The sequence below is a fragment of the Podarcis melisellensis genome, assembly GCF_964234715.1.
Source record: "Podarcis melisellensis genome assembly, chromosome: 8".
NCBI lineage: Eukaryota > Metazoa > Chordata > Lepidosauria > Squamata > Lacertidae > Podarcis > Podarcis melisellensis.
This window is the reverse complement of record NC_138540.1, coordinates 52,085,185-52,113,155: the sequence shown is the minus strand read 5'-3', so window position 1 is coordinate 52,113,155 and position 27,971 is coordinate 52,085,185. Positions and strand designations below refer to the sequence as shown.

Genomic DNA, 27,971 nt, shown 5'->3' with positions numbered 1-27,971 from the left:
TCAGTGTGCATCTTCAGGGAAAAAAAAGATTGAATTTAAAAAGAAAGATTGAATTTATACTGCTTTTGAGTTTTAGTGTGGGCTGTGATTTATTTTTGGATTATTATTTAATAATGCCTGAGGAGTTATCTTTCTTTTTTCTTTTTCTTTTTTTAAACAGTTTCTTGATGACTTTTTGGAAAGACAGTGGAAATTCTAGAATTAACCAACCAATTAATTATCACTGAGGCGCAAGGACACGACTTTTGTGTATGTGGCATAAAAATCTTGAGGCAGGCAGAGTTTCCACTGGTGCAGCTCCCCCCCCCCCCCCATGTCATCATTCAGGGAGGAGGTGGGAAACAAATGAGCCAGCTTAATCCTGCTGAATATTCCCCAAGCTCCAGTGTTTGTAAAATGCTTAAAGATGTTTTCTTATTTTTTTCAACAAACAGCCTGGCTCAGAAAATCAACTCTGCCTTCTTCAGCTGCCAGGTCTGCAAGGGATGGATGGAGCTAAGCTAATCAAGGATTAAGCCAGCAAGTGGATACAGCTGGAGGCTATAGGTATAGCCCACTGTCCACAAGTAGAACATGAAGGCAGGAAGAAGGGAGTGGCTATGGGGAGGGAGAGATTGTGTTTCAATCTGAGAAAGACAAACTATATCCCCCCCCCCTTCCTAAAGTCAGGAGACAGGAGCAAAGATCACCCCCTCCTCTATATTGGAGTTTCCTAAGGATATCCTCCATGATGGGACTAGTCCTGGATATCTCTTCTCCTCTCTGAATGCTGCAGAAAAGGTGTTCGTGGCCAACATGGGTATAGTTGCTTGCTTCTCTCTCTTTCTCTATATATTAATGAAACTGATTGGATAACTTTGCGCTTCTCTAATTCTTGTCTTTTGCCTGCACCTTTTTTCTTTAAATATGTTTGCGGTGTTGTGGGTGTTGCTTGCTGGTTGTCTCCTGCTTGGGATGTGAGCCTAGTGCTTGGAAGAAGAGAGGAGGTACTGGTATTTTAACCCAGGAGGAGGAGGAGAAAACTCCAGTCGTGTTTTGGGGGGTCCATAAACAACAGGCAAAGGCTTGTAGCTGCATGTTTGAGCCTCCTCCTGGGAAATGGTGGTTTTGGGGTGGTTTTTTTTGGGGGGGGGATGTCTGGGAATACAGGTTGGTGCTGCTTGAGATGCCTGATCTGTAGCAGACCTTTTGTGTGTGCAAGTTTATCGCTTGTACAATAGGGGGAAATTTTGTTTTGTATTTACAGTGGTACTTCAGGTTAAATACTTAATTTGTTCTGGAGGTGCGTACTTAACCTGGAACTGTTCTTAACCTGAAGCACCACTTTAGCTAATGGGGCCTCCTGCTGCCGCCGCGCCGCCGAAGCACGATTTCTGTTCTCATCCTGAAGCAAAGGTCTTAACCTGAAGCACTATTTCTGGGTTAGGGGAGTCTGTATCCTGAAGCGCATGTAACCCGAGGTACCACTGTATATGTGAATTTCTTTAATTCACACTGCCTTAGAGCTGAAATGCAGCTTTCCTTTGAAATTAATACCTCTGAAATTTGTGGTGTGGTTCTCCAGCACAAGTATGCGTATTTTTAAAAAGTATATGTTGTGTGAAAGTGTGCATAAACATGCATATGTTAAGATAACACTAAAATGCATTATATTGGAGTGTACATTCAGTGAAATAGCCTAGAAAAAGTGAATAGTGGAAGAAATGTGCATTAGGTCACGGATGAATTTTCTCAATTTTCTCCCCCCCCCCCCAAAAAAATATGGAAATGTGGGGAACTGAACTTGACTGGAAAAATGAGAAAGCCAAATGGAAAGATTCATCCATCCCAGTCTGCAGATACTAAGTTTCAAAGCATGCATATGTACCTCCCCAGTTTCTGTAATAGAGTATTACGAAAGTTGAGTGCCACCTCCAATCACTGCTGACTCAAGTGGGGTTCCAGGTGCTCACCCAGGGTCTGTGTTCCTTTGGAGAGATTGGGCACAATGGAGGCTAGTGTCTTAATAATATAGGGTTTATTTTACACATAAATACAACCCTTAGTCTCCAAATGAGCACACAGCAGCAGCACCACAAAACGTTCTAGCTTATCCTTACAGTTGCATCGCCGACATCCTTTTTTGCTCTGCCACCTGTCTTGGTCTTCTGGGCACATACAAGCGTGAATCCTTTCCTCCTTCCTGGTCCCATATTTCCTAATTCTGCTGTTCCTAAAACCTAAACCTCCTTTATTCATTTGCATTCTAATGGTTGGTTCTTTTGATGTTTTGAAGTAGTAATGGTTAATCTCCTCTGGCATCACCTAACGAAGGTCACCTGACTTCATCAACGACTAGGATTAAAGACTGGTGCACACTTAGGACATTTACCTAGGTTAATTAACTCTTCACATGCTAATTGCTGATGCTCAAAAGTATCAAAATGGCTCTCGATTATATTCTGAAGGTCTGACAGTCTTTACACATGTAAACACTAATTAAAGACCTCAAACACCTTACATAAACCCCTTCTAATACACAATGAAATTGTCTTATAACATATCTCAGTTATAACATACAAGTTCTAATTAAATCCTAATATTTACTAAACCTAAACATTTAGCACCACAGATCTATTACAAGAGAAAGAATGAGGAAGATTGACTCTTGGGACGGGAATCCTCCTTCTTGGTGAATGCCTTTCAAAATATTTATTTTGTAATTATGTTGTAGATACCTTCTGTCTCGTAGGGATGTGGTGGAATAGGGTTGTGTTTCATACTTTCATTATAAGCTAAGCAAAATGTCCATGGTGGTTAAGGGGTGGAGAAAGGAGGGACATGTATGCTTCAAGACCCTTGTGGGTGTGGTGTAGCTCTAGGGTAAGGGATGCAGAAGGCATGTGACAATCTTCTCTCCCTTAGTTCCCAGGCATCTCTTTGTAGAGTAACCCTTTGAATTCCTGGAGGGATGTTGTTTTTTAGGGCAGAGTAGACAGTACTGAGTTAGATGGATCAGAGGTCTGGCTTGCATCAAGGCAGCTTCTGATTTTGTGAAGTGTGGTGTTTTGATAGACATAAATGGTAACCATTCACTTACTACGGAATAAAGTAACTCATCGTTGTGAGAGCATATTGTTATACTTTATTTTGGGGGAGGGGTGTCAGGCTGTATGGTACCTGTGGGTCCCTTCCAGGTCTGTGATTCTGTATCTATGAGGTTTGGATCTGTAAGAGAAAACCTGCTGAACCAGTCAAGCCTTAAAAGTGGCCTTAGCTGCTCAGTTGAAAGCTCATCCACACTTCTTCTTGTCCTGACACTTTTCCCTGGGGAAAACTTCTCTCAGGCAGAGCAAACAGCAATTTGGGGCTTCTCCAGATCAACATTTGCTCTGATTTAGTGCTAAAGAGTGGGTTTTCCCTGGGAAAGGAGTGTGAGGCAAGGGGACCTGTGCCTAGAAAGCATGGGTCAAGCAAATACTGCTCAGATAGATATTTTCTAGGCATGGGACAAGCCCTAAGAACAGTACCTGTTAGCAGCATCTTAAAGAGTGAACTCTGTTGATTCAGAAGCAAATGGGTGAGCCTTCTCTCTCCTGGCTGGCTGTCCCATCTTTCTAGGATAGAGAAATCTCTTTCTTTCTTTCTTTCTTTCTTTCTTTCTTTCTTTCTTTCTTTCTTTCTTTCTTTCTTTCTTTCTTTCTTTCTTTCTTTCTCTCTCCCTCTCTCTCTCTCTCTCTCTCTCTCTCTCATGCACACACACACACACACACACACACACACACACACACTATCAATCTTCTTGTTATATAAATTTCTGGGACCTGGAAATATTTGCTGATCTGGGCTCCTTTGAGAGTAATGCTGGGATATAAATTTAATAAACCTGAAAATCACCCATATACCTACCATTAGATCTTGAGATATGACAGCTTTGAGGGTTTATTTTTATTTTTTCAAAAAAATCAACTGGTATATAAATTTTAATTAATAAATAAGACAGTATCCAATCTTTCTGGAAATAGACTCGTCTCCTGTGATTTTCATTCCTACATTGTTTCCCAAGCTTTTCTAGCTTGATGAAAAGGTCTCTGGGCCTAGATGTCCACTCTGTGTTGTTTTTGAAGTTATATTCGGTTGTTCTTGTACTGTTTTTATAGCTGTTTTAACTGCTTTCAAGGATATGTCTTGTGAAGCACCCTGGGACATATGTGTGGAAGGTGGTACACAAATAAATTAATGGAAATGACGAGGATGATTATCAGTGTGTGCCTGTTCTGTGTGGAAAGGCTCAAACTTCTTCTTTTAAAAATAAAATGAAATCCTGAAGCCATATTGCTGCTTCTTGTATAGTCAGAAGATTCAAAAATGTGATGTGTGTATCATGGTGATGATTTGTGAAGAGGGTCGTCTCCTCCCTCCTGGCCTCCCCCATTCCTTCCTGTGAAGTTGGCAGCTTAACCAATTTTCCAGCTAGGTTGACAAAGGATCGGCAAGGTCAAGGGACCTGCCAGAGGTTACCCAGCAAGTCATTGGCTCAGCCAGGATTACAGCAGAGGTTAAACAGCTTAACGAAGGCAGAAAAAAAATGATTAAATAATCTCTAATCAGGCTGACATCTTGCATACCAAACTTTTTACTTGGTGCAATTATAAATAACTAGCAGGGGAAAAAGCACTTTCTCTTAAGAGTGAAGCTGAGGAGGCTCTGTGCTGGATTCTCCAATATCATCTCCTATAGTTGAAAGATTTGCCCATAGTTGGAAATGATACTCGTTTGAGTGAGTGTGCTCTTTTTAAAATCTCTCCCACCCCCAATACTTCGTAAACATGGCTAAACTTCATCCATTCATTTGGATTGGCTCTGATAATAAGGGCAATAATGGAAGGTTTCTTGTAAGACTGCTTGCTGGTCTGATGTTAGGAAAGCTAAGGCAGTAATGCAGCTAGAGCAGTAACATAGGAACTCCTGTTGTTGGACTATGGTTTAACATCATCCCTGATCATTGGTGAAGTTTGCTGGGGCTGATGGGAGCTTGAGCCTAACAACCCCTGGAGGGCAACATGTTCCCCATCCCCGAGGACTTGGGCTGGGGAGACCTGGATTTGAATCCATCTGTGGACTGTGATGTTCAACCTTGGGATGGTCCATCTCTTTCTAATGCAATAAATTGGGGTCACTCAGTCTGTGTATGCCATCTTGAGCAACTTGGAGGAAGGGTGAGGCATAAAAGGATTTAAGTAGCTATGGCCATGAAGGAAGTATTGACCATGAGGAATGGCTTAATGTAGAGAAGAGCAGGTTAAGAAGGGAGGGGAGCATAAGGATGGTCTTAAGGTAATCAGTTGCTCATTGCAAAAAAAATAAAGATTTGCATGAAATATGCATACATTAATCTGTATGTATGTTCATGTATGTTTTTCATTTTAAATGTTAGCCGTTGCTTCTAAATCCATACCTATTTTAGAAACAATGGCTACAATTTAAATTGGGGTGGGGAACACCGTTATGAAAACTATGACCACCAGGTGTCCTGTGTTCTTGCTCAGTCCCCTGTCCAGGTGCTCACTGTTTGTGGGCAATTTCAGAGTCCACCTCATCTCCCTTCTTAGGATCCTTTACCTTTAAACTGGACTTGATCTGGAAAGCCTTTCAAATAGTACAGTTAAAACTATCTGGGTCTTCATGTTAGGGCAGGAAAGGGGAACTCCATTGGCTCTATGGACCATCTCCTGATCTGGATCTCCTGTGGGGACCATATTTGGCAGGGCGCAGAGGGTTGCAAAGAGTTAATCAAAGTGTCTGAGGCTTCACCCACCCATTGGCTGATGGGCTGTACAGCCAAAGCCTGTTTTCTGCAGGCATCATATGTACAAACAGGTTTCTCAGGAACTGATCCAGTGGATGGGTGCAGGGCTGGATTAAGACCTCTAGAGGCCCTAAGCACTTAAAATATTTTAGTGCCCCCATATATATCTAATTCAAAATATAAACAATAATAAACCATAAAATAAAATGGTATTTTTCAAAATGAAACAAAACCTACAGTAAGACAGAAAAATAATGCCTTCAAATTACAAGAAAGGAGATCCTGACTAAATATTGGAAATAATTTTCTAATGGTGGAACCTTGAAAGGTGATGGGCTCTCCTTCATTGGAGGTTTTTAAACAGAGGTTGGGTGGCCATGTGTCATGGATTTTTAGCTGTTTGCTGTTTTGCAGGAGGTTGATATTAGATGATTGTTTGGGTCCCTTCCAACTCCACAGTACTATGATTTCTCCAGTGAGCACTACCGTATTTTTTGCTCTATAACACGCACCCGACCATAACATGCAAGTAGTTTTTAGAGGAGGAAAATCCGTAGGCATGCCACCCGTAGGCATTCCCCTCATAACATGCACAGACATTTCCCCTTACATTCTAGGAGGAAAAAAGTGAGTGTTATGGTGCAAAAAATACAGTAGTTTGCTCTCCTTGTTGGGATTCTGACTACAAGGATACATTTTCATTTAGAGTGAGAATCGCAAGCTGCCCTCTTCTCTTCAAGTCTCTGCTAATTGGCAGATGGATCTTTCCACAGTGTCACTAATGAAAGATTAGAGGCTGTTCCAGAGAGCCTTTGAAAAACCAGAACAAAATTGTATCAAAGTGCGCCAGTCCGCGGTGAGACTTTCTCATTGGCTGAGTGCACCTTTTACAGCCCAATGACTAATTTCTAAATCATACAAGCCAATTATGCCCACATTCCTTTGTGGCAGCTCACAATGATGAAGGCTGCAAAGGACACTTTAAATGGCCAGGAACACCTTAGGTTGCAAATATATAATTGGGATGACAGACACAATTAGCCATTAATAATTCCTTATAGCAGCTGATTAAAGTCTCTTTATCCTGCTTACCAAGATCAAAAGGTCACATGGTTGGAAAATAGGAGAATGAATTAAGATGGTTGAGCTGTTGATAAATGCTCTTCAAGAGAAGAAGCTGCTTTAGTTGTGACAAAAACATGCTTGTTTTTATTCTAGATGAAATTAATATGGAATTACTGCCAGTTCCTCCTTCGAGATATATGCTGTTACCTTGTTTTATTATGGTATGGTTTAAACTTTTGAGTTGTGTCTGAGTAGGCCCATTGAAATGAATGGTCATGACTAATTTAGGCTTATTAATTTCTGTCATGGTCAATAATTTTAATGGGTCTACTCAGAGTAAAAGTTGGTTGAATGCAGCCTTTAGTTTTTATTGTAATATAGTACACAATGGGCCCTATGCATAATTGCAAGATTCCTTTGAATGGTTGCCATGTTGTAAGTGCTTCTGTGCTTTGTGCAAAGGGTGGCAAATAAACCATCTAAATAAATGAAATAAATATTTGAGTAGGGAGGATGTGGAAATCATGGCAATATCTGCTTTACGAGGAAGCATAGAGTGGTGGAATGAAATAATCCCTTTTCATTTGTACAACAGGGACAAAGAGTTTTGGCCTAGCCATTTATCAGATCTGCTGGTTTTCTAGCTGTGTAGAATTTTATTTTTCTATGTGCCCTGTGAGCCCTCCTTCCACTTGCAGTAGCATAGCCTAAGTGATACAGCCCAGATTAGGGATGTACAAACGCACCTCAGTCACTTCCAATATTCACTTGCAGTTCCATCTTATATTTTCCATTCTCTTGCAGTTGGTTTATTTTGCATTACGTCTGTCTTCCAGAAAGATATGGTGGGTTATTTTTTATTATGTAAGGTAAAGGGACCCCTGACCATTAGGTCCAGCCGTGGCCGACTCTGGGGTTGCAGCGCTCATCTCGCTTTATTGGCCGAGGGAGCCGGCGCACAGCTTCTGGGTCATGTGGCCAGCATGACTAAGCAGCTTCTGGTGAACCAGAGCAGCGCACGGAAACGCCGTTTACCTTCCCACCGGAGCGGTACCTATTTATCTACTTGCACTTTGATGTGCTTTCGAACTGCTAGGTTGGCAGGAGCAGGGACTGAGCAATGGGAGCTGTATCATAGTAAAAACACACATCTTAGCCATCAACCGATATTTGCAAATCAGTTTCCTTCCCTCTGTGTTCCCTTCCAAAATGAATGAATGTTCTGAGGGGTTCGTCCTTTGCAGCAAAGACAAGTCTTAAAGGCAAAGTTAATGAAGTGGATAATTGCCCATCACAAAACCATCTAGGGTTGCAATCTTAGCCATGTCTACTCAGAAGTAAATATCACTTAATTTAGTGGGACTTACTCCCAGGTAAGTGGGGCTAGAATGCTGTCTTGGCTTCATTTCACTTGTCATCCTCTCTCATTTGGGAGCAACAGTTTAGCATCCTGTTGATAATTTGCTGGGTTATATGAATTATTCCTTCACTCAGTGTAACTTAACCACATGTAAGTCCTTTTTTAAACTGCAGCATTTTATTTCTAGAAGGTCCAGAGGGTGGCAACACAACAACTCTCCTTTTTAGTGGTGGCTCCACACCTATGGAATACCCTGGGGAAGCTCACCTGGCATCATCATTACTGCCAGGCTAAAGCATTTCTTTCTTGCTTTCTTTCTTTCTTTCTTTCTTTCTTTCTTTCTTTCTTTCTTTCTTTCTTTCTTTCTTTCTTTCTTTCTTTCTTTCTTTCTTTCTTTCTTTCTCTCTCTCTCTCTCTCTCTCTCTCTCTCTCTCTCTCTTTCTTTCTTTCTTTCTTTTTCTTTCTTTCTTTTTCTTTCTTTCTCTTTCTTTCTTTCTCTTTTTCTTTCTCTTTTTCTTTCTCTCTTTCTTTCTCTCTTTCTTTCTTTCTTTCTTTCTTTCTTTCTTTCTTTCTTTCTTTCTTTCTTTCTTTCTTTTTGCCAGGCCTTTAGCTCTTAATTATCTGTGGCCTCTTTGAGTGGGTAGGATGTTTTAATCCTGCCTTTTAAAAAGAGGATTGCCTTTTAGATTTTTCTTTATTTTTCTTTTATGCCAGTTTTGATATATGCATTTGTTGGTTTATACACCCTGTCCATCCCACCACTTTTGCCAGCAGTGGAATACTCCTCTCTCACAAAGTTTTGGTGAGGGGGGGGCATTCTAGCATGCAGCATTGCCACACTTGACCCTGGGACAGAAAGGACAAGCTCCAAGGCCTTATGGAACACCCCCTCACAGAAACTTGGTAAAAGGAGGGGGGAGTTCCAATGGTGGCAGAAATAGTGTGGTGGCAGCAGGGGACAGAAGGTGGAAACATATGACAGGCCGCCCCCGATTGCAAGTGGCCCACATGGACTGTTTATTGGCAGGTTGGGGAATTCTGATTATTTGGTCATCATGCTGTTTAGTGCTGTATAGTGTAAGGGACGCGGGTGGCACTGTGGTCTAAACCACTGAGCCTCTTGGGCTTGCTGATCGGAAGGCCGGCGGTTCAAATCCCTGTGACGGAGTGAGCTCCTGTTGCTCTCTCCCACCTTCTGCCAAGCTAGCAGTTTGAAAGCACACTACTGCAAGTAGATAAATGGGTACCGCTGTGGCGGGAAGGTAAATGGCGTTTCTGTGCGCTCTGGCTTCTGTCATGGTGTCCCGCTGCACCAGAAGTGGTTTAGTCATGCTGGCCACATGACCTGGAAAGCTGTCTGTGGACAAATGCCAGCTCCCTCGGCCTGAAAGCGAGTTGAGCACCGCAACTCCATCATCGCCTTTGACAGGACTTAACCGTCCAGTGGTTCTTTACCTATACAGTGGTACCTCGGGTTACAGACGCTTCAGGTTACAGACTCCGCTAACCCAGAAATAGTACCTCGGGTTAAGAACTTTGCTTCAGGATAAGAATAGAAATCACATGGCGGCAGCAGGAGGCCCCATTAGCTAAAGTAGTACCTCAGGTTAAGAACAGTTTCAGGTTAAGAATGGACCTCTGGAACGAATTAAGTTCTTAACCCGAGGTACCACTGTAGTGCTGCTCTGGGCATGTATATAAATAATGGACTGATGCAGCTGCCTGCATTTCTGGATTCCCCTTGAGGGTGTGGCTATTAATTGACAAAAGCCTTTTGGTTGTAAAAGGGGAGGGGGAGATGGAAACCTGGCTGTACCTATAACAGTTACATTGTAAAGCTCATGAAAGGCTAGCTACACAATTTGTTTGTAACTAGAGGTGTCCTTGAGCATTTGCGAGCTGTGCTTACAATTGCACAGTGAATCAAGGGCATTGCATTCCTCTGTTGCACATGTCTGTCCCAGTCTTCCTTGCTCCTTCAACTGCTTATGTTGGACTCTGTTTGCAAAACATCTCCCTGCAGAATCTCAAGCATCGTTGCTACTTTCTTGGTGCCCTGCTAATTCCATTAAGCAGCCACTGGAAGAAAACGTAGCCCTGAGCACGGCTTGGCTCATTTTTAACATGGATATACAATGCATGCCATTCCTTCAGTCCAAGACTGGGGGGTGGGGAGGGCAAGAAACTTGCACTCTATTCCTCACTTCGTCTTAATGCTTCTGAAATTTAGTCCTTTTACAAAGCAAAAAATAAAAATAAATGGATTGATCCCACCAAAGATCGGTGGAGGAATCTGTTACCTGTTTCAAGTCAGCTTGGATTTGCCCAGCTTTAAGAGACTAACCCCACCACTCCCTGGTCCTCCTTCTCTTTCAGATATGGAGGAGTTGGCTAGAGAGAGCATCACCCTGTTAGCCAAGCCTACTCTGGAGTCAGGTAGCCCCAATCTCTCCTCCGCTGGGGCTGTCTTTATCATGCTGAAATCTGCCCTTGGAGCAGGGCTCTTGAATTTCCCCTGGGCGTTCAATAAGGCTGGAGGAGTCACCCCGGCTGTCCTTGTGGAGCTGGTAAGTGCCAAAGGAAAGACATCCAGATCTCTTGCAGAGTGACAGGCTGCTGGAATAGATAGGTGGGTGGAGGCTTTGAGGGTCTGGTCCTAGCCAAGTGGATTTGGAAGCATGCCGCATTGCATTTTTAATAGTTTATTTTATTTCTAATCTACCTAGTACTGCCTTCTTTTGCTTTGCAAGGCTCCCCTCCCAGCCATGGTATGTGGATAGGGATGGGGAAATCTATTAATTTCAGTTTCTCGTTTTTCCACACATAAGTTCAGGACACCCCATTTCTGCAGCAATTTGCACATACATTTTTTAAAAAGTCTTCGTGAAAATTTGTCAGCATATTTTTGTATGCAATTGTGCCTGATACATTTTTGCAAACAAATTTCCTAAGTATTATGCATTTTTGCATGTTGTTTTCCCTAATATGTGGATTATTTTGCACGCTTCTCCCTCAAATGCACATTCCCCACCTCACTTTATTTATGGAGCACTTGCATCACAACATTCAGAGGAGCATGAATTTGGGAGCAATGCTGTGTTTTGGTTCACTTACTGTTTTTGAAAGTGGGAATCGGGTTGATTTGCACACACACTTGAATTGAACAGGATTTCTCCCCAATTTCTGATGTGCAGATGATTCTCTAGTGGTTTTTGCAAATACACGCAGTACTCTTCTCTTTTGCGGGGGGTGGGGCAGGAAAACAGTTTCCTAGTTTTGATTCCTACATTACAGAATTGGAAAAAAAAGGAACTGGAACAGGATTCTGGAAATGAGCTTTATTTATTAGTTTCATTTATGTCCCACTTCCCCCCCCCCAAGGAAAACAGAGCATTGTACATGGATCCCTGCTCTGCATTTTATCTTCACAACAACAACCCTGTGAGGGAGGTTGAGGTAAGGGAGAGAGTGACTCAGGGTTATGCAGTAACCTTCAAGGGTGAGCATGGTCTTGGAACCTGGGTTTTCCCAGTCCTAGTTGAACCCTCACGGACTCTCTTTGGTGATCACTGGCAGAAAGCAAGCCCTGAATTTTCAGTATGATTTGGGGCTGCTGCAAGCCGAGTCTCGCATTGTGGTGGGGAAAGAACTATTTGGTACTTGACTCTATTTCTACAGCTTATTAAACGCAAACTTATTATAGTATCTTTACTTAAGTGCCTGGTGCAACTAATGGATTTTAACACTCCAATATATGCTGTGACTTAGGGATGAATTATTTTGTCAATGCCAGTTCCCCTCTGTTTCTCCTTTTTCCAATCTTAAGTTCGGTTTTCTACGTTTCTGCTCAGGTTTGTGATTTCTTAACATTTTAGCACACGTTTCTTCTAATACATTCATTTTTGCAAGCAGTTCTTCCTAATACAATGCATTTTTGTATGCATTGCCTTGGTTAGAGTACGGCATCACAGAATTCAGAGGAGTGCAAATTTTTGAAAGAGATCTGTTTTTCGGTTTGCGCACTGTTTGCCTCATTTCTCCCCCATTTTAAACTTGGACTTTTGCTTTGCTGCTGGGACCAAGAGAGGACAGCTTGGCTAGTGAGTTTATGTCTGGGCTAGCATCAGTGGTCGGGTTCTCTGAGGCTCTCCCCACTTGAGATGTTGATAGCATTCACAAGCTCTTTTGTTCACTTATCACCTGTGTCTTCCATTATAGCTGCTTCTTCCTTTCTCCATGCAGTGCCTGGCTCTTGCATGTGTTTTGACAATGTCAGAAAAACCTTGCTGTGTCAGGTAAAAAATCCATCTAGTCCGGGGTTTTGTTCTGACAATCACCAAATTTCTCTGAAAAGCCAACAAGCAGGACAATGGCAATCCCACATCATTCGGAAGACTTGGGACTGCGGTCTGGATGTGCAACATTTCTGAATTAGTGTGATACTTTCTGCTTGCCTTGCTGGTATCTAGCCTGTCTAGGGATATGGCTTCCCATCTTCCATTGAGTGATCCACTTTTGAAACTGCTGCTTGTTTGTTTTGCTGTTAGTTTTGCTTCTTTAGTTTTTTTCAATATTAGGTCGCATTTTGTTTCATTTTCAGGTTGTATGTTGACCTTATTCTTTACTGTGTCAGTTGTGTATGTAAGATACTTTGTATATTTTTCTAGAAAGGTGGGGTATAAATTCAATAACAGTAATAATAATAAAATCTAAAACAGTTGGTTGGGTTCCTGTCCTGCAAAACTACATTTCCGCTTCAAAACTTGCACATCTTTTAATTTAGCAATGAGCTTCGCCACGTGTGTGTGCATGCAGGGTGAAGGAAATGTATTATAATAATAATTTATAACAATTTATTATTTATACCCCACCCATCTGGCTGAGTTTCTCCAATATGCTACTGAATATAACAGACAAAAACGCTCTTTATTAGGGAATATTGCTTGCATAAATGTCTATGTTAGAAGAAATGCACACTAAAATGCTGATAATTTGTGAGTAAAGAGTAAAATGAAACAGCAAACTGATTTAGAAATCTGGCATGAGAGACTGAACTGTCCTTTCCTAACCCTCTCTGGTGTGCTCCAGCTCCATGGATTTGAAAGGACACGTAAGTGTTTGCAGAGGCCATGAAATTATGATGTTGCTGGATCACCCTGGGTCATTGCTTATCTTTCCCATGAACACAAACCTCTGAGATTATCACTCCTGGCGTAATCTCTGACCTTCATGGTCCTGTTGCAAACAAACCCGTGTGAGGCATTTGCTTCGTCTTGCTATGTTAGGCCAGCCTCCCCCAGATGCATTGGACTACAACTCCTATCAGCCCCAGCCAGCATGCCCAAAATACCTGGAGGGCACCAGGTTGGTATTCTGGCAACTGGCATGCTGAGGCACAGTGCCTTCCACGCTGGAGGTTGCACAGGGCCATGGTGGCTAGTAGGCACTGATAGCATCTAATTCTAGGAAGGTTGCCTAATTTGCCGGCTTACGGTAATTGAGCTCACCCTGATCATGGCTACTCCTGTTACTCCTCTATAGGCTCACGGCTCTCTCCTCTTTGTCTCTGGGTGTTTCACCTTTGGCAGGGTTCCTTGATATTCCTGATTAGCGGCTTGGTGATTCTGGGTTATGCTGCCTCCATCAGCACCCAGACAACGTACCAGGGTGTGGTGAGAGAGATCTGTGGGGCTGCCATTGGGAAGCTTTGCGAAGTCTGCTTCATTCTGAACCTGTTCATGATCTCAGTGGCCTTTCTTAGAGTCGTGGGAGACCAGCTAGAAAAATGTGAGTTCTTTGACCCCAGAACCCTTTCAGCATCCTCTAAAATCCCCAGCTGTTCCTCTTTTAATAATATTTTTTATGCGGCTCTTTGTGTAAATAATACCAGTGCTGTTTTTGTGCATAATTAATGACAACACAATCGGCATATTAATATATGATAAAATCACTGGAAGCCATTAATGCATCATACCAAGCCTGTGAATTAATAGACAGCAAATGTCTGAGTGAGCAGGTACCATATTTTTCACTCTATAGGATGCACTGGACCATAGGACGCACCGGAACATAGGAGGGGGAGAACAGGAAAAAAAAATCTCCCCCTCTCTGCTCAGCGCCCCTTCAGCGAAGCGGGAGGAGAAACGGAGCCCCTTCCATTTCTCCTCCCGCTTCGCTGAAGGGGCGCTGTGCAGAGAGGGAAAACTGTGCAGCGCCTCTCCAGTGAAGCGAAGCCTGGAGAGCAAGAGGGATCGGTGTGCACTGACCCCTCTCGCTCTCCAGGCTTCAGGCGGCTATCCGCAAGCCTTCAGAGCACAGCGGGAACTCCTGCGGCGCTCCAAAGGCTTGCGGATAGCTGCCTGAAGCCCCCGGAGCGCAGCGGCAGTTCCCTGCGCTCCGGGGGCTTCAGTGAAAGCAACGCGAAGCCTCTGGAGTACAGGGGGAGCTCTCCCTCTGCGCTTCGGAGGCTTCGTGTTGCTATCGCTGAAGCCAAGGAGCCTGCATTTGCTCCACAGGACGCACACACATTTCCCCTTCATTTTTGGAGGGGAAAAAGTGCATCCTATAGAGAGAAAAATACAGTAAGTTTTAAGCTGGTGCTCAAAACTCATCAGAGTCAGGGGCCTGACTTACTCCAGAGGAGAGGGAATTCCAGTGGAATCCATTAGGAAAAATAGGGTGCTGCCTCACCAATTTCAGCCTGCTTTCTGCAAACCCCCACCTGCCTGCTTCCTTAGGAGTCCAGGGCATGGCCCTGCCTTTCAGCTTCCTCCCCTTAGTTTCAGTGTTGCCCTTGTAGAGCTCGGCAGGAAGGTGATGGAGGCAGAACTTGAATTAGTTGGTTTTGCATGTCATTAGTTCTGGTGCCACCTACTTACTTCTGGGACTCCCTGCCTTCTGTCCCACCAGCCCTGATGGGCACCAGTCACCCCTGAGGAATTCCACAGACATGGCACCGCCATGGAGAAGTCCCCCACCCCACTGTTGGTAGCTGCATGATACGTCTCGGCTGGTAGCCAGACAACGAGAAAGCCTCATTGCCTCCTTATGTTTCCTTTTCCCCCAGTGTGTGATTCTTTCTACTCTAATGAAACCTTGAGTGGTGGCATCTCTCGTCAGCATTGGTTCACGGACCATCGCTTCACCTTGTCTGCTTTGTGTGCCTTGGTTATCTTTCCCCTCTCGATTCCAAGGGAAATTGGATTCCAGAAATACACAAGGTAAGAGCTCTGTTGTTCTTGTTCTTGTGATCTCTGTGGCCTGGAGACTGGGTCAAATGGTGAACAAACTTGCTCCTAAGGGCTCAGCAGGGGCACCGACTTGCCCTCTTCCCCCCCACATTGAGGGCGCGCAGTGGTGTGACATGTCACGTGACAAATCACGTGCTACCACCCAGCTGAGTGGGAGTGTGAACTCTGGTCTCCCAGGTCCTGGCCCAACACTCTGACCAACTAGATACTGTATGTGAACCACCATCAATTATGTGCTTCAGATGTCTTGTAAAGACCTATCCTTTTGCACAGATAGGTACTCTGTATCACTGGATTCTTGTTCTATCTTCTTTTTTTTTGCCTTTGTGCTGATTTTCATTGTTTGCACACCACTTAGGATTTTTAAAAATATTAAGTTGTTCGGAACTAATTTTAAACAATAAATTTGTTCGACCCCTAGCAGCCTCAGCTATCATGATAGGAAAATGTAATCCAACAAGGTCTGGAGAGCCATTGGTTCCTCACCATTAGGAACATAGCAAGCTGCCTTATGCAGAGTCAGACCCTTGGTCCATATAGCTCAGCACTGCCTGCAGTGACTGGTGTTGGCTCTCCAACTACCTGGAAATGCTGGGGATTGAACCTGTGACCTGCCTGCAAGGCAGATGCTCTACCACTGAGCTATGGCTGCCCTTCCCTGTTTTAAGGCACGTCATGAGGTGTATCTACAGGTGTCCCCAGCATCAGAATTGAGGTGTGTGGTTACCAAGGTGAGGAACCTTTCCAGTGGTGACTCCTGTTTGTAGAATGTCCTTTCTGGGCAACGTAAGCATCCTCTAGTTCACAGGATAAAAGCTTTTCATTTGCTGGAACGTCTAATTAGAATCTCTATCCTGGATGCAGTTTTGCTGTTTTTGCTTCTATTTGCCACATCCCTACTGTAAAATACCCTACGGTGCCCTTTTGAATGCAGGGGAGCATTGAGCTCCTTTGAGGCAAAGTCTTTTAATTTTTCCGTTTGTGTGTTCCAGCATCCTTGGTACTTTGGCAGCCTGCTACCTGATGCTTGTCATTGTAATAAAATACTACCTCAGAACCGATTATGTAGTCAAGCATGAACATCGCCGTTCCTCCGGGTAAGTGTTGGCGTGGCTGGCTGTTGGGCTGGTAGTGGAATTATCAAACATCAGTCCCATGGGCACGATTCATCCACCCCATTGGCTTGCATGGATGTGCTGCTGTCATGTTGGAACCTGCCATAATTCAGTTCATAGAATTATAGATTTGGAGGAGCCTCAAGGGCCACCCAGTTCAACCTCCTCCAATGCAGGAAGTTGTTTACCTCTTAAGAGTCTCCAGGGAGCTTGGCTGTTGATTCTCCTATGCACATGGCCCATGTCAATACAGTGGTACCTCAGGTTAAGTACTTAATTCGTTCCGGAGGTCCATTCTTAACCTGAAACCGTTCTTAACCTGAAGCACCACTTTAGCTAATGGGGCCTCCCACTGCTGCCACACAGATTTCTGTTCTCATCCTGAAGCAAAATTCTTAACCTGAGGTACTATTTATGGGTTAGCGGAGTTTGTAACCTGAAGTGTATGTAACCTGAAGTGTATGTAACCTGAGGTAGCCCTGTATCCCTGAAGTGTGTAAAATAGATTGTCATCCCCCCCCCCGCCTCTCTCTCTCTCACACCAGTTACCTGCAGCAGATGACATTGTTATAACTGAATCGGTACCCAAGAGTGATAGTGTTTCATTCAGTGCTGCACATGAGCAAGGCGACTTCACCTTCCTCTTCTCTCCCTGCATGCACTCAAAATCTGCTCTGCTCTGGTCTGCAAGCTTCTGGAGCTGATTTTGAGTGTGCAGGAGCAAATGCCGAGGAGAGCAGGGTGAAGTTATGTTGTGCAAGCTGAATGGCTGTGTTGGCTACAACCCGTAGTGACATATGCTTGATGCAGAAGGGACCTGCCTTCTACTGCTTAATTATCTGCAGAGTTGGGGGTATCTGCAGACATTTTTCTCCCCAAGGCAGAGTAGCAGATGGTGCCCTGCTCCACTTGAAGTCAAGGTGCACAGTGTCCAAGGCAAGAAACATTATTTTTGCATGTGGAGCAGAGAACCCCCAACAAAGCATATCTCTGCCCCACTTCTGGGGTAATGAAAAAATACAGCAGTAAATTTACACATTTCTGTAGGTCGTTTATGTACTTCTTCATACTGCAAATAAGTCTTTAAGTGTTTTGCTGCATTATAATAACATCACAAAAAATACCAAAAAAATACAATATTTACAACTAGTAAAGTGTGGCAGATGGACATTGGATCATCCCCCTGAAGACCTTGCAACCAATCAGTGCTGGGTGGAGTGTCCAGCAATCAGGGGAGAGTGGGGAGTTAAAATCTAGAAGCTGCTAGTTTAGCAGTTGGGACTTGGAAAGTGTTCAGACTGGGCTTGGATTGGACTTGGTAAGGGCTTGGCTAAGATATTAGCTGGGTGGTTAGGAGTTTGCTAGGCAGGGCAAACCAGATAGCCCTGGTTCCCTTTGTTCAAGGGAACAAAGAGATCCCAGAAAGAGTCTAGAAGTGTTTCACTGGATTAACAGATCTAGGAGGAATCAGTTTATTTAGAAACAGTTTTGATGTGGAAGTCGTAAATAAAGTTCCTTATTGCGTCTGTAAAAGAGATTCTTACTTTTGTGCCTGATCAGAGTAACCACTAAGCGTTAACCCTCATTGAGTGTGCATAAATAAAACTTGTTTTGTTTCCAACGTGTCTCATCCTTAATTTATTACCAGTTTAAGGGATAAGTGATCACAGTTTCCCTTTAATTGATGTTAAAGTCCTTGCTGCTGAATATTAGTAAATGCTGCCACATGCAGAGAATCTCCAACCTCCCAAGTGTTGCTGGCAGGGAGTATCTAATTTTAAACACCTAAAACCCGTCACACTGCATCTTTGTTGAGGGGGGAGTCTATCACAGTCAGATCCACTTCAGCATCAATACAAACTTAGAGTCACCAGCAAATGGAGACCGTAATAACCGCTAGCAGAACAAAATGCAGGAATACAGCAGAGGCAACCAGTCCCACTTGCAAGAATATAAGCACCAAAAGGTGGGCAAATGTTGCACACTCCCTAGCTATGTCACAGTGCCCCTGGGTCATAGGCTGGGCAAGTCCCCTGTCTGGAACTGCAGAGAGCTGCTGCCATTCATTGGAGGCAATACTGGTCCAGATGGACAAAAGGTCTGATGTTATGGGACCACTGAGAACTGAGTAATCTTGAATAGTACAGTAAAGGGCAGATGGGGCTCATCAACCTGGGAAGGTAGCCCATCTAGGAGAAGGAAAACACTGATCTTTAACCTCTGCTACCTTGCAGGGGGTGAAGGCTAAGGAGTAAACCCTACACAAATCCGGAGTGTAGTCCCTAAGATGGTTGGATCTTGCCTTGTACAGCTCCTTTTGGCAACTTCTGCAGCCAAGCTGGTGCCAAATGTATTGCTCTGCTTTCCTTTGGTCCACATTGTGAGGCCAAGTGGGGAGTCCTGCACCATGGGGAGGTCACTTCAGTGCTGCTAACGCAGTGGTGTGACTTCACCCTCAGAGGCACACTCCATTGTCTCTTGAGACAGACGGATGCCAATTACAACAACAACAGGTGGTGTGGGAGGAGGAATTGGCAGGTAGGGGTTGTAATTTGCTCAGTAGAAGAAACTGCCATATATGTACTGAGTAAGGCCCTTGGTCTCTTGCTTGGTTGGCTGTTGACATCTGAGTTGGCCAGCTCTGATGCTAACACACACCCTTTATCACATTTGCAGGGTCTCTTCCTGGGCTTCAATGTTCAGCGTTATCCCAACAATCTGCTTTGGATTTCAGGTAAGAGGTTTAACCTTTTCTCCTCCTTTTCTCCTCCTTTCTTGGTTTTCTCCCTCTCCCGTTGTTAAAATAGGCTTCCAAGTCATTTTTTTTTATTTGTTTCCACTTGAAATGATGCAAGATTCTACATTCAAGTTTAACTCCTCTGATATAATAAAGAAAAGGGAGTCCTCTTTTGCTTGACTTCCTGAAACAAGTGGTGTGTAAATCACAACCAAGCACAGCGCTGCTGATCAGTGGAGGAGACAATTGTGGGACATTGGCCAGAAACATCTGATAGCCGGCCCTCTCTTTTAACGCAATGGGTTCTGAGCAGGAGCAGTCTATGTGGACCATGGGAACTTTGGATTTTACCAAACAAATCCCATGAGGATGCACAGCCATTCTTAATCCACTACACCAATTATTCTAGGAAGGCCCCTAAGGTGGGAGACTGCCTCAGGTGTGGGCGAGATCAACAGTTCTGATATGGAGCAGGGGAGAAGGCAGACAGACAGTGATGGCTTTGGGACTCCAGGAATGGAGGCAGAATGCGTACCAGCCTTTTCCAACATCAGCTCTGTGTTTCAGTGTCATGAAGCGTGCATCACCATCTACAGCAGCATGAGTAATAAGAAGCTCTCCCACTGGATTGTGGTATCTGTCATGTCCATGCTGTTCTGTTTGCTTATATATTCTCTGACAGGTAAGCAAGCTCCTTTCTACTTGCTCCATCTCTTGGTACCATTTTGTACCAAGCTCTTAATTTGTTTGTTTAGGGCCCTTAGTGGCATAGGTGAGAGGATGTTTTTTTCCCAGAGCAGGAGCAATGATGTCTGCTGGACCACCAGGCTTACAGACAGATTCTCCTGAGTCTGGCCAGTGAACAAGGTGATGATGAAGCTTTTCAAGTTTGTTTGTGACAGGTTATCATTGAAGAAGTTGGAAAATGAGGGCAATGGCCAGTTACCAGGGCGGGCTACTTTCTTTTGTCTCGGATGGGCTTCTGACTTTGTGCTAGCATTTAAAATTGTGGTAACACTTATTCGTAACATTTCAGGTATTTCTAATTAAAAGCTAAAGGTTGCATTTTAGCCACCTGAAGATTTTTAGTCAAAGCTCAATTTATGGAACCTAGGCAGTCTGAAGCACCACTGAGTTCCAAGGAGCTTGCCCCCAGGAAAGTATGCATCAGGTTGCAGGGATACTGACCCTTATAAATTGGATAGTAGAATTGTAGAGTTGGAAGGGACCCTGAGGGTCATCTAGTCCAACCCCCTGCAATACAGGAATCTCAACTGATGGCTGTCCAGCCTTTATTGTTGTGCTTTGTGGTGTTCCTCTTTGGTGTGTGTAATGAATCGATTCTGCTGCCTGCCTGTTTTGGACTGTCCTTGCTGTTGTGACTAGGGACTTTGCCTGGGGATGAAATTCTGGAGACTTTTGTGGTGAGCTAGCTTAAAAAAATTTCCATTCCGCCACTGCTTGAAGCAGTTCTATCTATCTATCTATCTATCTATCTATCTATCTATCTATCTATCTATCATCTATCTGCATGGTGCGATGCAGTGGTGCGGCAGGCAGTGGTGCTGCGGTGCTGTGTGCGGTGGTCAGCTCAGTGGGATCCCACCTTTGTCGCCAGTGAAATATACTTGGAGTCGAGTGTGAATTTCATGCTCTTTATTCAGCTCGTAGTAGCAATGAATGAAACTTTCCCCAAAACATCTAGCTATATATACATTATTTACACAATGGGCCCCGCGTGATTGGCTAATTCTGGGCTGCTCCTGCAAGCCAATCAGGTCACTAATTCATTTCCATCTGGACCTGGATTGGGTGGCTCCTGCGGACCAATCAGACTGCTCCATTCTGGATCCTTTTGTTCTAGGATTCAGCTCAGTACATAACACTATCTATCTATCTATATCTATCTATCTATATCTATCTATCTATATCTATCTATCTATCATCTATCATCTATCATCTATCATCTATCATCTATCATCTATCTATCTATCTATCTATCTATCTATCTATCTATCTATCTATCTATCTATCATCTATCTATCTATCATCTATCTATCTATCTATCTATCTATCTATCTATCTATCTATCATCTATCTATCATCTATCTATCATCTATCTATCATCTATCTATCTATCTATCTATCTATCTATCTATCTATCTATCTATCTATCATCTATCTATCTATATCTATCTACATCTATCATCTATCTATCTATCATCTATCTATCTATCTATCTATCTATCTATCTATCTATCTATCTATCTATCATCTATCTATCATCTATCTATCTATCTATCTATCTATCTATCTATCTATCTATCTATATCTATCTATATCTATCTATATCTATCTATATCTATCATCTATCTATCTATCTATCTATCTATCTATCTATCTATCTATCATCTATCTATCTATCTATATCTATCTATCTATCTATCTATCTATCATCTATCTATATCTATCTATATCTATCATCTATCTATCTATCTATCTATCTATCTATCTATCTATCTATCTATCATCTATCTATATCTATCTATATCTATCATCTATCTATCTATCATCTATCTATATCTATCTATATCTATCATCTATCTATCTATCTATCTATCTATCTATCTATCTATCTATCTATCATCTATCTATCTATGTATCTATCTATCTATCTATCTATCTATCTATCTATCTATCTATCTATCATCTATCTATCATCTATCATCTATCTAATCTATCATCTATCTCATACCTCTGTTCTCTTATCTTCCAGCTACCTGCAGGCCCTTCAGCAAGCAAGGGCAACTTAATCTAGAGTCAAGAGATCACAGGGCTAATAGCAAACACATGATATACACAGTTGGTTGTTTTGATTGAGATCCAAGAATGACAACATTGGGGGGAGGGGAGGGCAGGATTCCCCCCCCCCCAGTGTGTTAGTTTAGATAGGCTGCTTTCTTCCTGCTTCTTTCCAAATTAGTGTCCAGTAGATGACTTCCCTTCCCCTTAGGAATTTCTGGCAGGTACATGACCCTGTAGATGGTTTGTTCTTTATGTTTGGTTCTATGCCTGACACATTGAATTGGTTTTGCTGTATTTCCCCCTTTTGTATTAACATCACATTCTCTGGGTTTGTGTGTGTGTGTGTGTGTGGGGGGGGCTTTCAGGCCAAAAGCAGCATATAAATAATTTAAATAAATAATAAACAGCAGAGGTGGCCCTCCAGATGCTGTGGGATTCCAACTCTCACCGGCCCCAATAGTCAAGGGTGGCAGGAGACATACTTGGGCAACATCTGGAGGGACCCAGGTTAGCCTGTTATGAAGGCTGCTGGTTCAGTCATTTTTGAGTTGGGGAGGGGGTGCTGGTGAGAGGGTGCAGCATGGTCTGCAGTTTATTTTGCTCTCCTTACCACACCTAAAGAGCACAATGCTCTGCTCCTCTGTGTAGGGCTCTATGGCTATTTGACATTTGGTGCTGATGTTGCTGCTGACATCCTGATGTCCTACCCAGGAAATGATGTGCTGGTCATTGTAGCTCGGCTGTTGTTTGGCATCTCCATAATCACCATCTACCCCATTGTCCTCCTCTTGGGAAGGTAAGGAGCAGAAGTGTTGCTTTTCCTATGCTTTGACCCTGACTGAAATGCTGTTCTGCTTAATGAGGACTGTCATTGTGTGCAGCTCCTCTGGTCAGAAGCATAGCCTGATTTCCTCTGGGAACAGGCTCATTTTTCCCAAGCATAACCATATTTATAATACAGCATATCTGCTTTAGAATGAAATCCAACCTCTTGCGCCAAAACCATTTATGGCTTAAATTAATGGTATTTTACTCCATTTTATATCCTTCCTTTCTTCTGAGGAGCCCAAGGTTCAGGGCTCCCTCCTTGGCCCATCCCTTTCCTCCTCAAACCACACCATTTTTCTTGCCCCCACCCATTTGAACTAAATTACATTTTGATAAATACAGCAACCCCTTATTCCCAAAGAAAAACACATATAGTAAATTACTGCACAATCCTAACCATGTCTACTCGGAAGGTATTCCTCCTGAATTTAATGGAATTTACTCCCTGGCGAATCAGTTTAGGATTGCAACTTCAGTCCTATATATCCTATATCTACTTGGCTTGGGAGTAAGTCCCACTGAACTCATTGGGACTAATTTCTGAGTAGATATATATGTAGGATTACACTGTCAGAGGTGGAACCTAAGAGATATAGAACTTTGAGGTAAACAGAAAATGCACATTTCAAAAGCTATCCACCAGAATAAATTCTATCTCCTCCTCCTGTGATTATAAATGTAGTCTTATTTTCATGTGTTACAACAAAGAAGAAAAGTTACTCATGGAACATACAATGGTACCTCGGGTTAGGAACTTAATTCGTTCTGGAGGTCCGTTCTTAACCTGAAACTGTTCTTAACCTGAGGTACCACTTTAGCTCATGGGGCCTCCTGCTACTGCTGCGTTGCTGCTGCACGATTTCTGTTCTCATCCTGAAGAAAAGTTCTTAACTCAAGGTAATATTTCTGGGTTAGCGGAGTCTGTAACCTGAAGCGTATGTAACCTGAAGCGTCTGTAACCCGAGGTACCACTGTATAGATCAACATTCAACTCCCTTGCCATGTCCATTGTTCCAAATATGTATTATCCCTCTGCCACTGACCCATGGCCCTTTCCAATCTAGGGAAAGTTCTCCCTCTTCCACCAACTGAACCAGCCACTTCCGTAAAGTAGAATCCAGTTGTGTTGTTGTTGTTGTGTGTAATTGCCCATATGTCTATGCTAGGTCAGTCCTACAGGACGTCTGCCTGAGCTCCAAGCACAGCTACCTTCTGACAACTGAGCCTTATGAGAAGTGGATGCGGGTCACTCTCACTACTGCCTGGGTTGTGGTCACGCTGGTTATTGCCCTCTTTGTGCCAGACATCAGTGACGTCATCAGTGTCATTGGGGGCATCAGCGCATTCTTCATCTTCATTTTTCCAGGTATGACCATGTTGTGTGCTCTCTGAGGTAGGAGAGGGTGAGGGATCTGCATAACAATGGCTGATCTTTTAGCCCCTCAAAAAGAGGCAAGCTGGATCAGACCAAAGGCCCATCATCTGGCATCCTGTTCTCACAGTGGCCAACTGAAGGTCGGTGAAAAGCTTGCAAGTAGGTCTTGAATGCAGCAGCAAACTCCCCACTTGTTCATCTGAGACTCCAAGAATTGGTGTCACCATTGCTCTTGGCCAGCTATCCTCCATTTTTCTCAGGGAAATCGATTTTTCTCCTCCCCAATCCTAATCATCTAGAAAAAGTTTGTGGGTTGATGAAAGTTTTTGCTTTTTTGCCACCTCCTCCTTGTACTCCTGGCAAAGTCCTCAGTGATGAATTTAATTATCAAGCAGTCTTCCTAGGAGCAAACTTCTTTTTCAAGTGAGATTTCTTTTTTGGTGCCTTGATTATCACAATGAAAGGTTTTGACCAGAGCTTTGTACTTGAGAAGGAAACTGATCAAAGTTCTGTTTCACAGCAACCCAGATTTTCTACCAGAAGAAGCTAAACTCGACTGCTTATGTAAACAGCAAGCTAAACACTGCTGCACACCAGCTTTAAAAATAATAATAATGGGAAACTGCTTCTGATAGTCATGGGGGAAAGGTGTGAGGTCTTGGTCACTGCAGTTCCTACTAGAGCCCTCTTCTCCCCCTGCCCCTCCTCCCTTCCTCTCAATTCTTCTGTGGCTTCATTTGGAATTGGCATTTGTAATAATTTATTGGCAGCAGTAAAGACTAGAAGTTTGGGTGCGCATGTACTTTAAAAGAAAGAGAAGATGTGAAGTTGCAAAAGTTTGTGTTTACTTGGTATTGGAATAATCATAATAATCATAATCATAATATAATTTTATTTTTTGTACCCCACTCCCGTCTGTCTGGGTTTCCCCAGCCACTCTGAGCAGCTTCCTACATGAAAATATAATAAAACATTAAACAACTTCCCTATACAGGGCTGCTTTCCGATGTCTCCTCAAGGTTGTACAGTTACTTATCTCCTTCACCTCTGATGGGAATGCAAACTTGTTCAACTTATAATATTTTCCGTTCAGTTTGCAGTGCTCCTGAAGTTCTTATCTGGCTTAGATTTGAACTCCATGTCAAGGAGCCTGGGAAATGTAGTTTGCCAGGTCTCATGAGTCATTAGGAAAGACAAGCTGGAAACTAGATGCTTCATGGCTGCTCATGTCAGTGATGCTGTGAGGGGGATCTGAATTTCTGGAATTTGACTCGCCCCTGCTTTCTTTTTCTTTTTTTTGGAGAGAGAGAGAACTGGCTGCTGCTTTTGGAAAATAGCCCATCTTGCTGACCCATATGCTAAATCAAGCTGAGGAGCGTTTGGCAATGACTAGATGGCGTTGTTAAAGCAGTCAATGTCACATTCCGTACTTGCAACCCTGGGAACCAGACATGGTTAAGCTGCCTTAGAGAGGAATATTCGGAAGATAAAGAGGATTTGGTTAAATAGAAATTTGGTTAAATGCAAAATAAACATCCATTTTGTTTTATCTAATTTCTATTCTGCCCTTCAATGCACAGTGATCAGAGCAGTCTATAGTGTTTTAGGTATTTATTGCATTTATATCTGACCTTTTCTTCCAAAGAGCTCAGACAGTTCTCCCCATCCTCCTCCCACATCCTACCTGTGAGGTAGGTTGTGCTCAAGGGTCAACCAATTAGAGCTTCCTGGCTCCCTGGTCCTAGACCCACTTCACCACACTGACTCTCAATTATTAATAATTACGATTGATTGATTGATTGATTATAATTATTATTAGTGATAACAAATGCAAAGTGATTTCTCTTGTGTTGCAGGACTGTGTTTGGTGTGTGCAGTGGAGATGGAGCCTATCAAACCAAGGACCAAGTATGTCTGTGCCTTCCCAGCCCCCTTAGCTTGCTGTGATTTTATGATTCTATGAATATGAGCTGTTCGTGGCCAAGGGCAGGCATCCCCAGTCTGCACCTGGCAGAGCTTTTAGACTTTAGCTCCCATCTTTGGGGATGCTGGTTGGGGCTGATGGGAGTTGGAGAGCAAAGCTGACACACTGTGTGCCACGTGGGACTCCCTGAAATTCATAGGCCTGGCTGTGGCCTGTCCATCATAACTGGCTTTTTGCCGGCAGTTATTTCTATGGCTGTGACAAAGGTAACACAACTTGGCATTTTTTCCCCTCCCGCCCTTTGGCAGGTCTTGCTTAATTACATGGGGAATTGTCACCGTCCTTTGCGGAGCCTTCATCTTTGGACAAAGCACGACGATCGCTCTCATGGAACTGTTATACAAAGTCTAGCCGACCGGTGGAGGCAGTTGCGACGGTAGCAGATGGTGGCAAACAGAGACTGTCTTGATACTTGCACAGCCTGATGGGTATTTCCAAGTGATATGGGCAAGTACTATGCTGCTTTTACCAGCTGGGCATAATTTCAATAACAGCCACTTTTTCGCTATCTAATTAGGTATGTTTTGGTTGTGCTTTTCCATACATTGAATGCCCTCTCCTCCTCCCCTGCGGACTGTTGGATAGGACCCATTTTCTCTAGCAAATGCTCCTTGGTTGTCTGTTGTAGTGCGGATTTTCATTGATGTTTCAAACCACAGAAAACTGTTGGATTTCTCCCAAAGCTGCTCGTCGCACAAAGTTACTTAGATGTATGCAAAGTACAGAGGACTCTTGAGAAAATATTAAGCTTTCCGTAAAAGACATTCTGCCGCTTCTGCTCTCCATTTTACTCCTCCTCTTCTTAGGAATGTTCTTAAAAGGGCTTTGAATTTCTAGGGTTTTCCCCAACCCACACCCCCTAAATGAGGCCCTGGGAAAGAAATTTATCTATTAGGATAACATCCAAAAGTTGTGTGGATGTGTGAAACGGGGATTGTTATTTGTTTATTTTTCAGTAACTGTCAGGAGCATTGTTTTCACTTAGTGTGCATGCTTAAAATATATCACCAATGTATGGGTGCTAGAATGCCTGGTTGTTGAGCTGCGCCAGTTTATACAGTGCTGCAAGAGACCTCAGAACATGTTTAGGAGCCAAGGAAGATGACACTGGTGGAGTCAGTGCAGTATAGTTGGGAGCTGTGGGAGCTGGTTTTGTACCTGATCCTTTAAGTGGCAGTGGCCTTAGATGGTCCAGGCTTTGCCACCCTGGCCCAAACCAGGTACCAGAAGTTTTAAAGTAAAAACTTGGCCATTTTTTGTAAACCTGTCTAGAAGAGGCTCTCCTGCCCCTTTTAGGCTTTGGTGTCTTATCCTGCAGAAAGGAACTGCTAACTTCTGCTTCTACAGGCAAAGGAGACTTGTATCTTTTTTATGTTAGGGTTGGTCTTGCCAAACACTGGTCAACGAAGGCCTGAAATTGAGGATGAATCCCAAACATTGCACCATTGGAGCAAAGACTGGCTTTGCATCTCAAATGTGAATCTAAAAATTCACCCCCAAAGCTTGGGCACTTAATATATTTCCCTCTCACTATGCTACACACTTTCAGATGGGTAGAGCATTAAAAGTCACCATGGTTTCCTTCTCCATGTACGTGGCTGGGTTGCTTGGAGGACAGCAGGGTCCAGGACCATGGCCAGCCAAGGCACCTTGGAGCCCAAAGT

General features: G+C 43.3%; 1 protein-coding gene across 1 annotated transcript; it reads left to right on the top strand.

Moving 5' to 3' along the window:
• Positions 1 to 331: 331 nt before the first annotated feature.
• SLC38A8 (solute carrier family 38 member 8) lies at positions 332 to 27,971 on the top strand. The gene is made up of 11 exons (XM_081920372.1): positions 332 to 799; positions 10,590 to 10,780; positions 13,802 to 14,000; positions 15,280 to 15,433; positions 16,456 to 16,560; positions 19,255 to 19,312; positions 19,883 to 19,997; positions 22,769 to 22,916; positions 24,115 to 24,314; positions 26,180 to 26,231; positions 26,556 to 27,971. Exons 1-11 carry the CDS (start codon positions 796 to 798, stop codon positions 26,656 to 26,658), a joined length of 1,329 nt encoding a protein of 442 aa, XP_081776498.1. The 5' UTR covers positions 332 to 795; the 3' UTR covers positions 26,659 to 27,971.

Excerpts from the sequence above, each read along its gene's own strand:
- SLC38A8 (XM_081920372.1), top strand. Across the intron at positions 14,001-15,279 it reads GGGAGACCAGCTAGAAAAAT|TGTGTGATTCTTTCTACTCT; the intron begins GTGAGTTCTTTG and ends CTTTTCCCCCAG. Across the intron at positions 26,232-26,555 it reads CCTATCAAACCAAGGACCAA|GTCTTGCTTAATTACATGGG; the intron begins GTATGTCTGTGC and ends GCCCTTTGGCAG.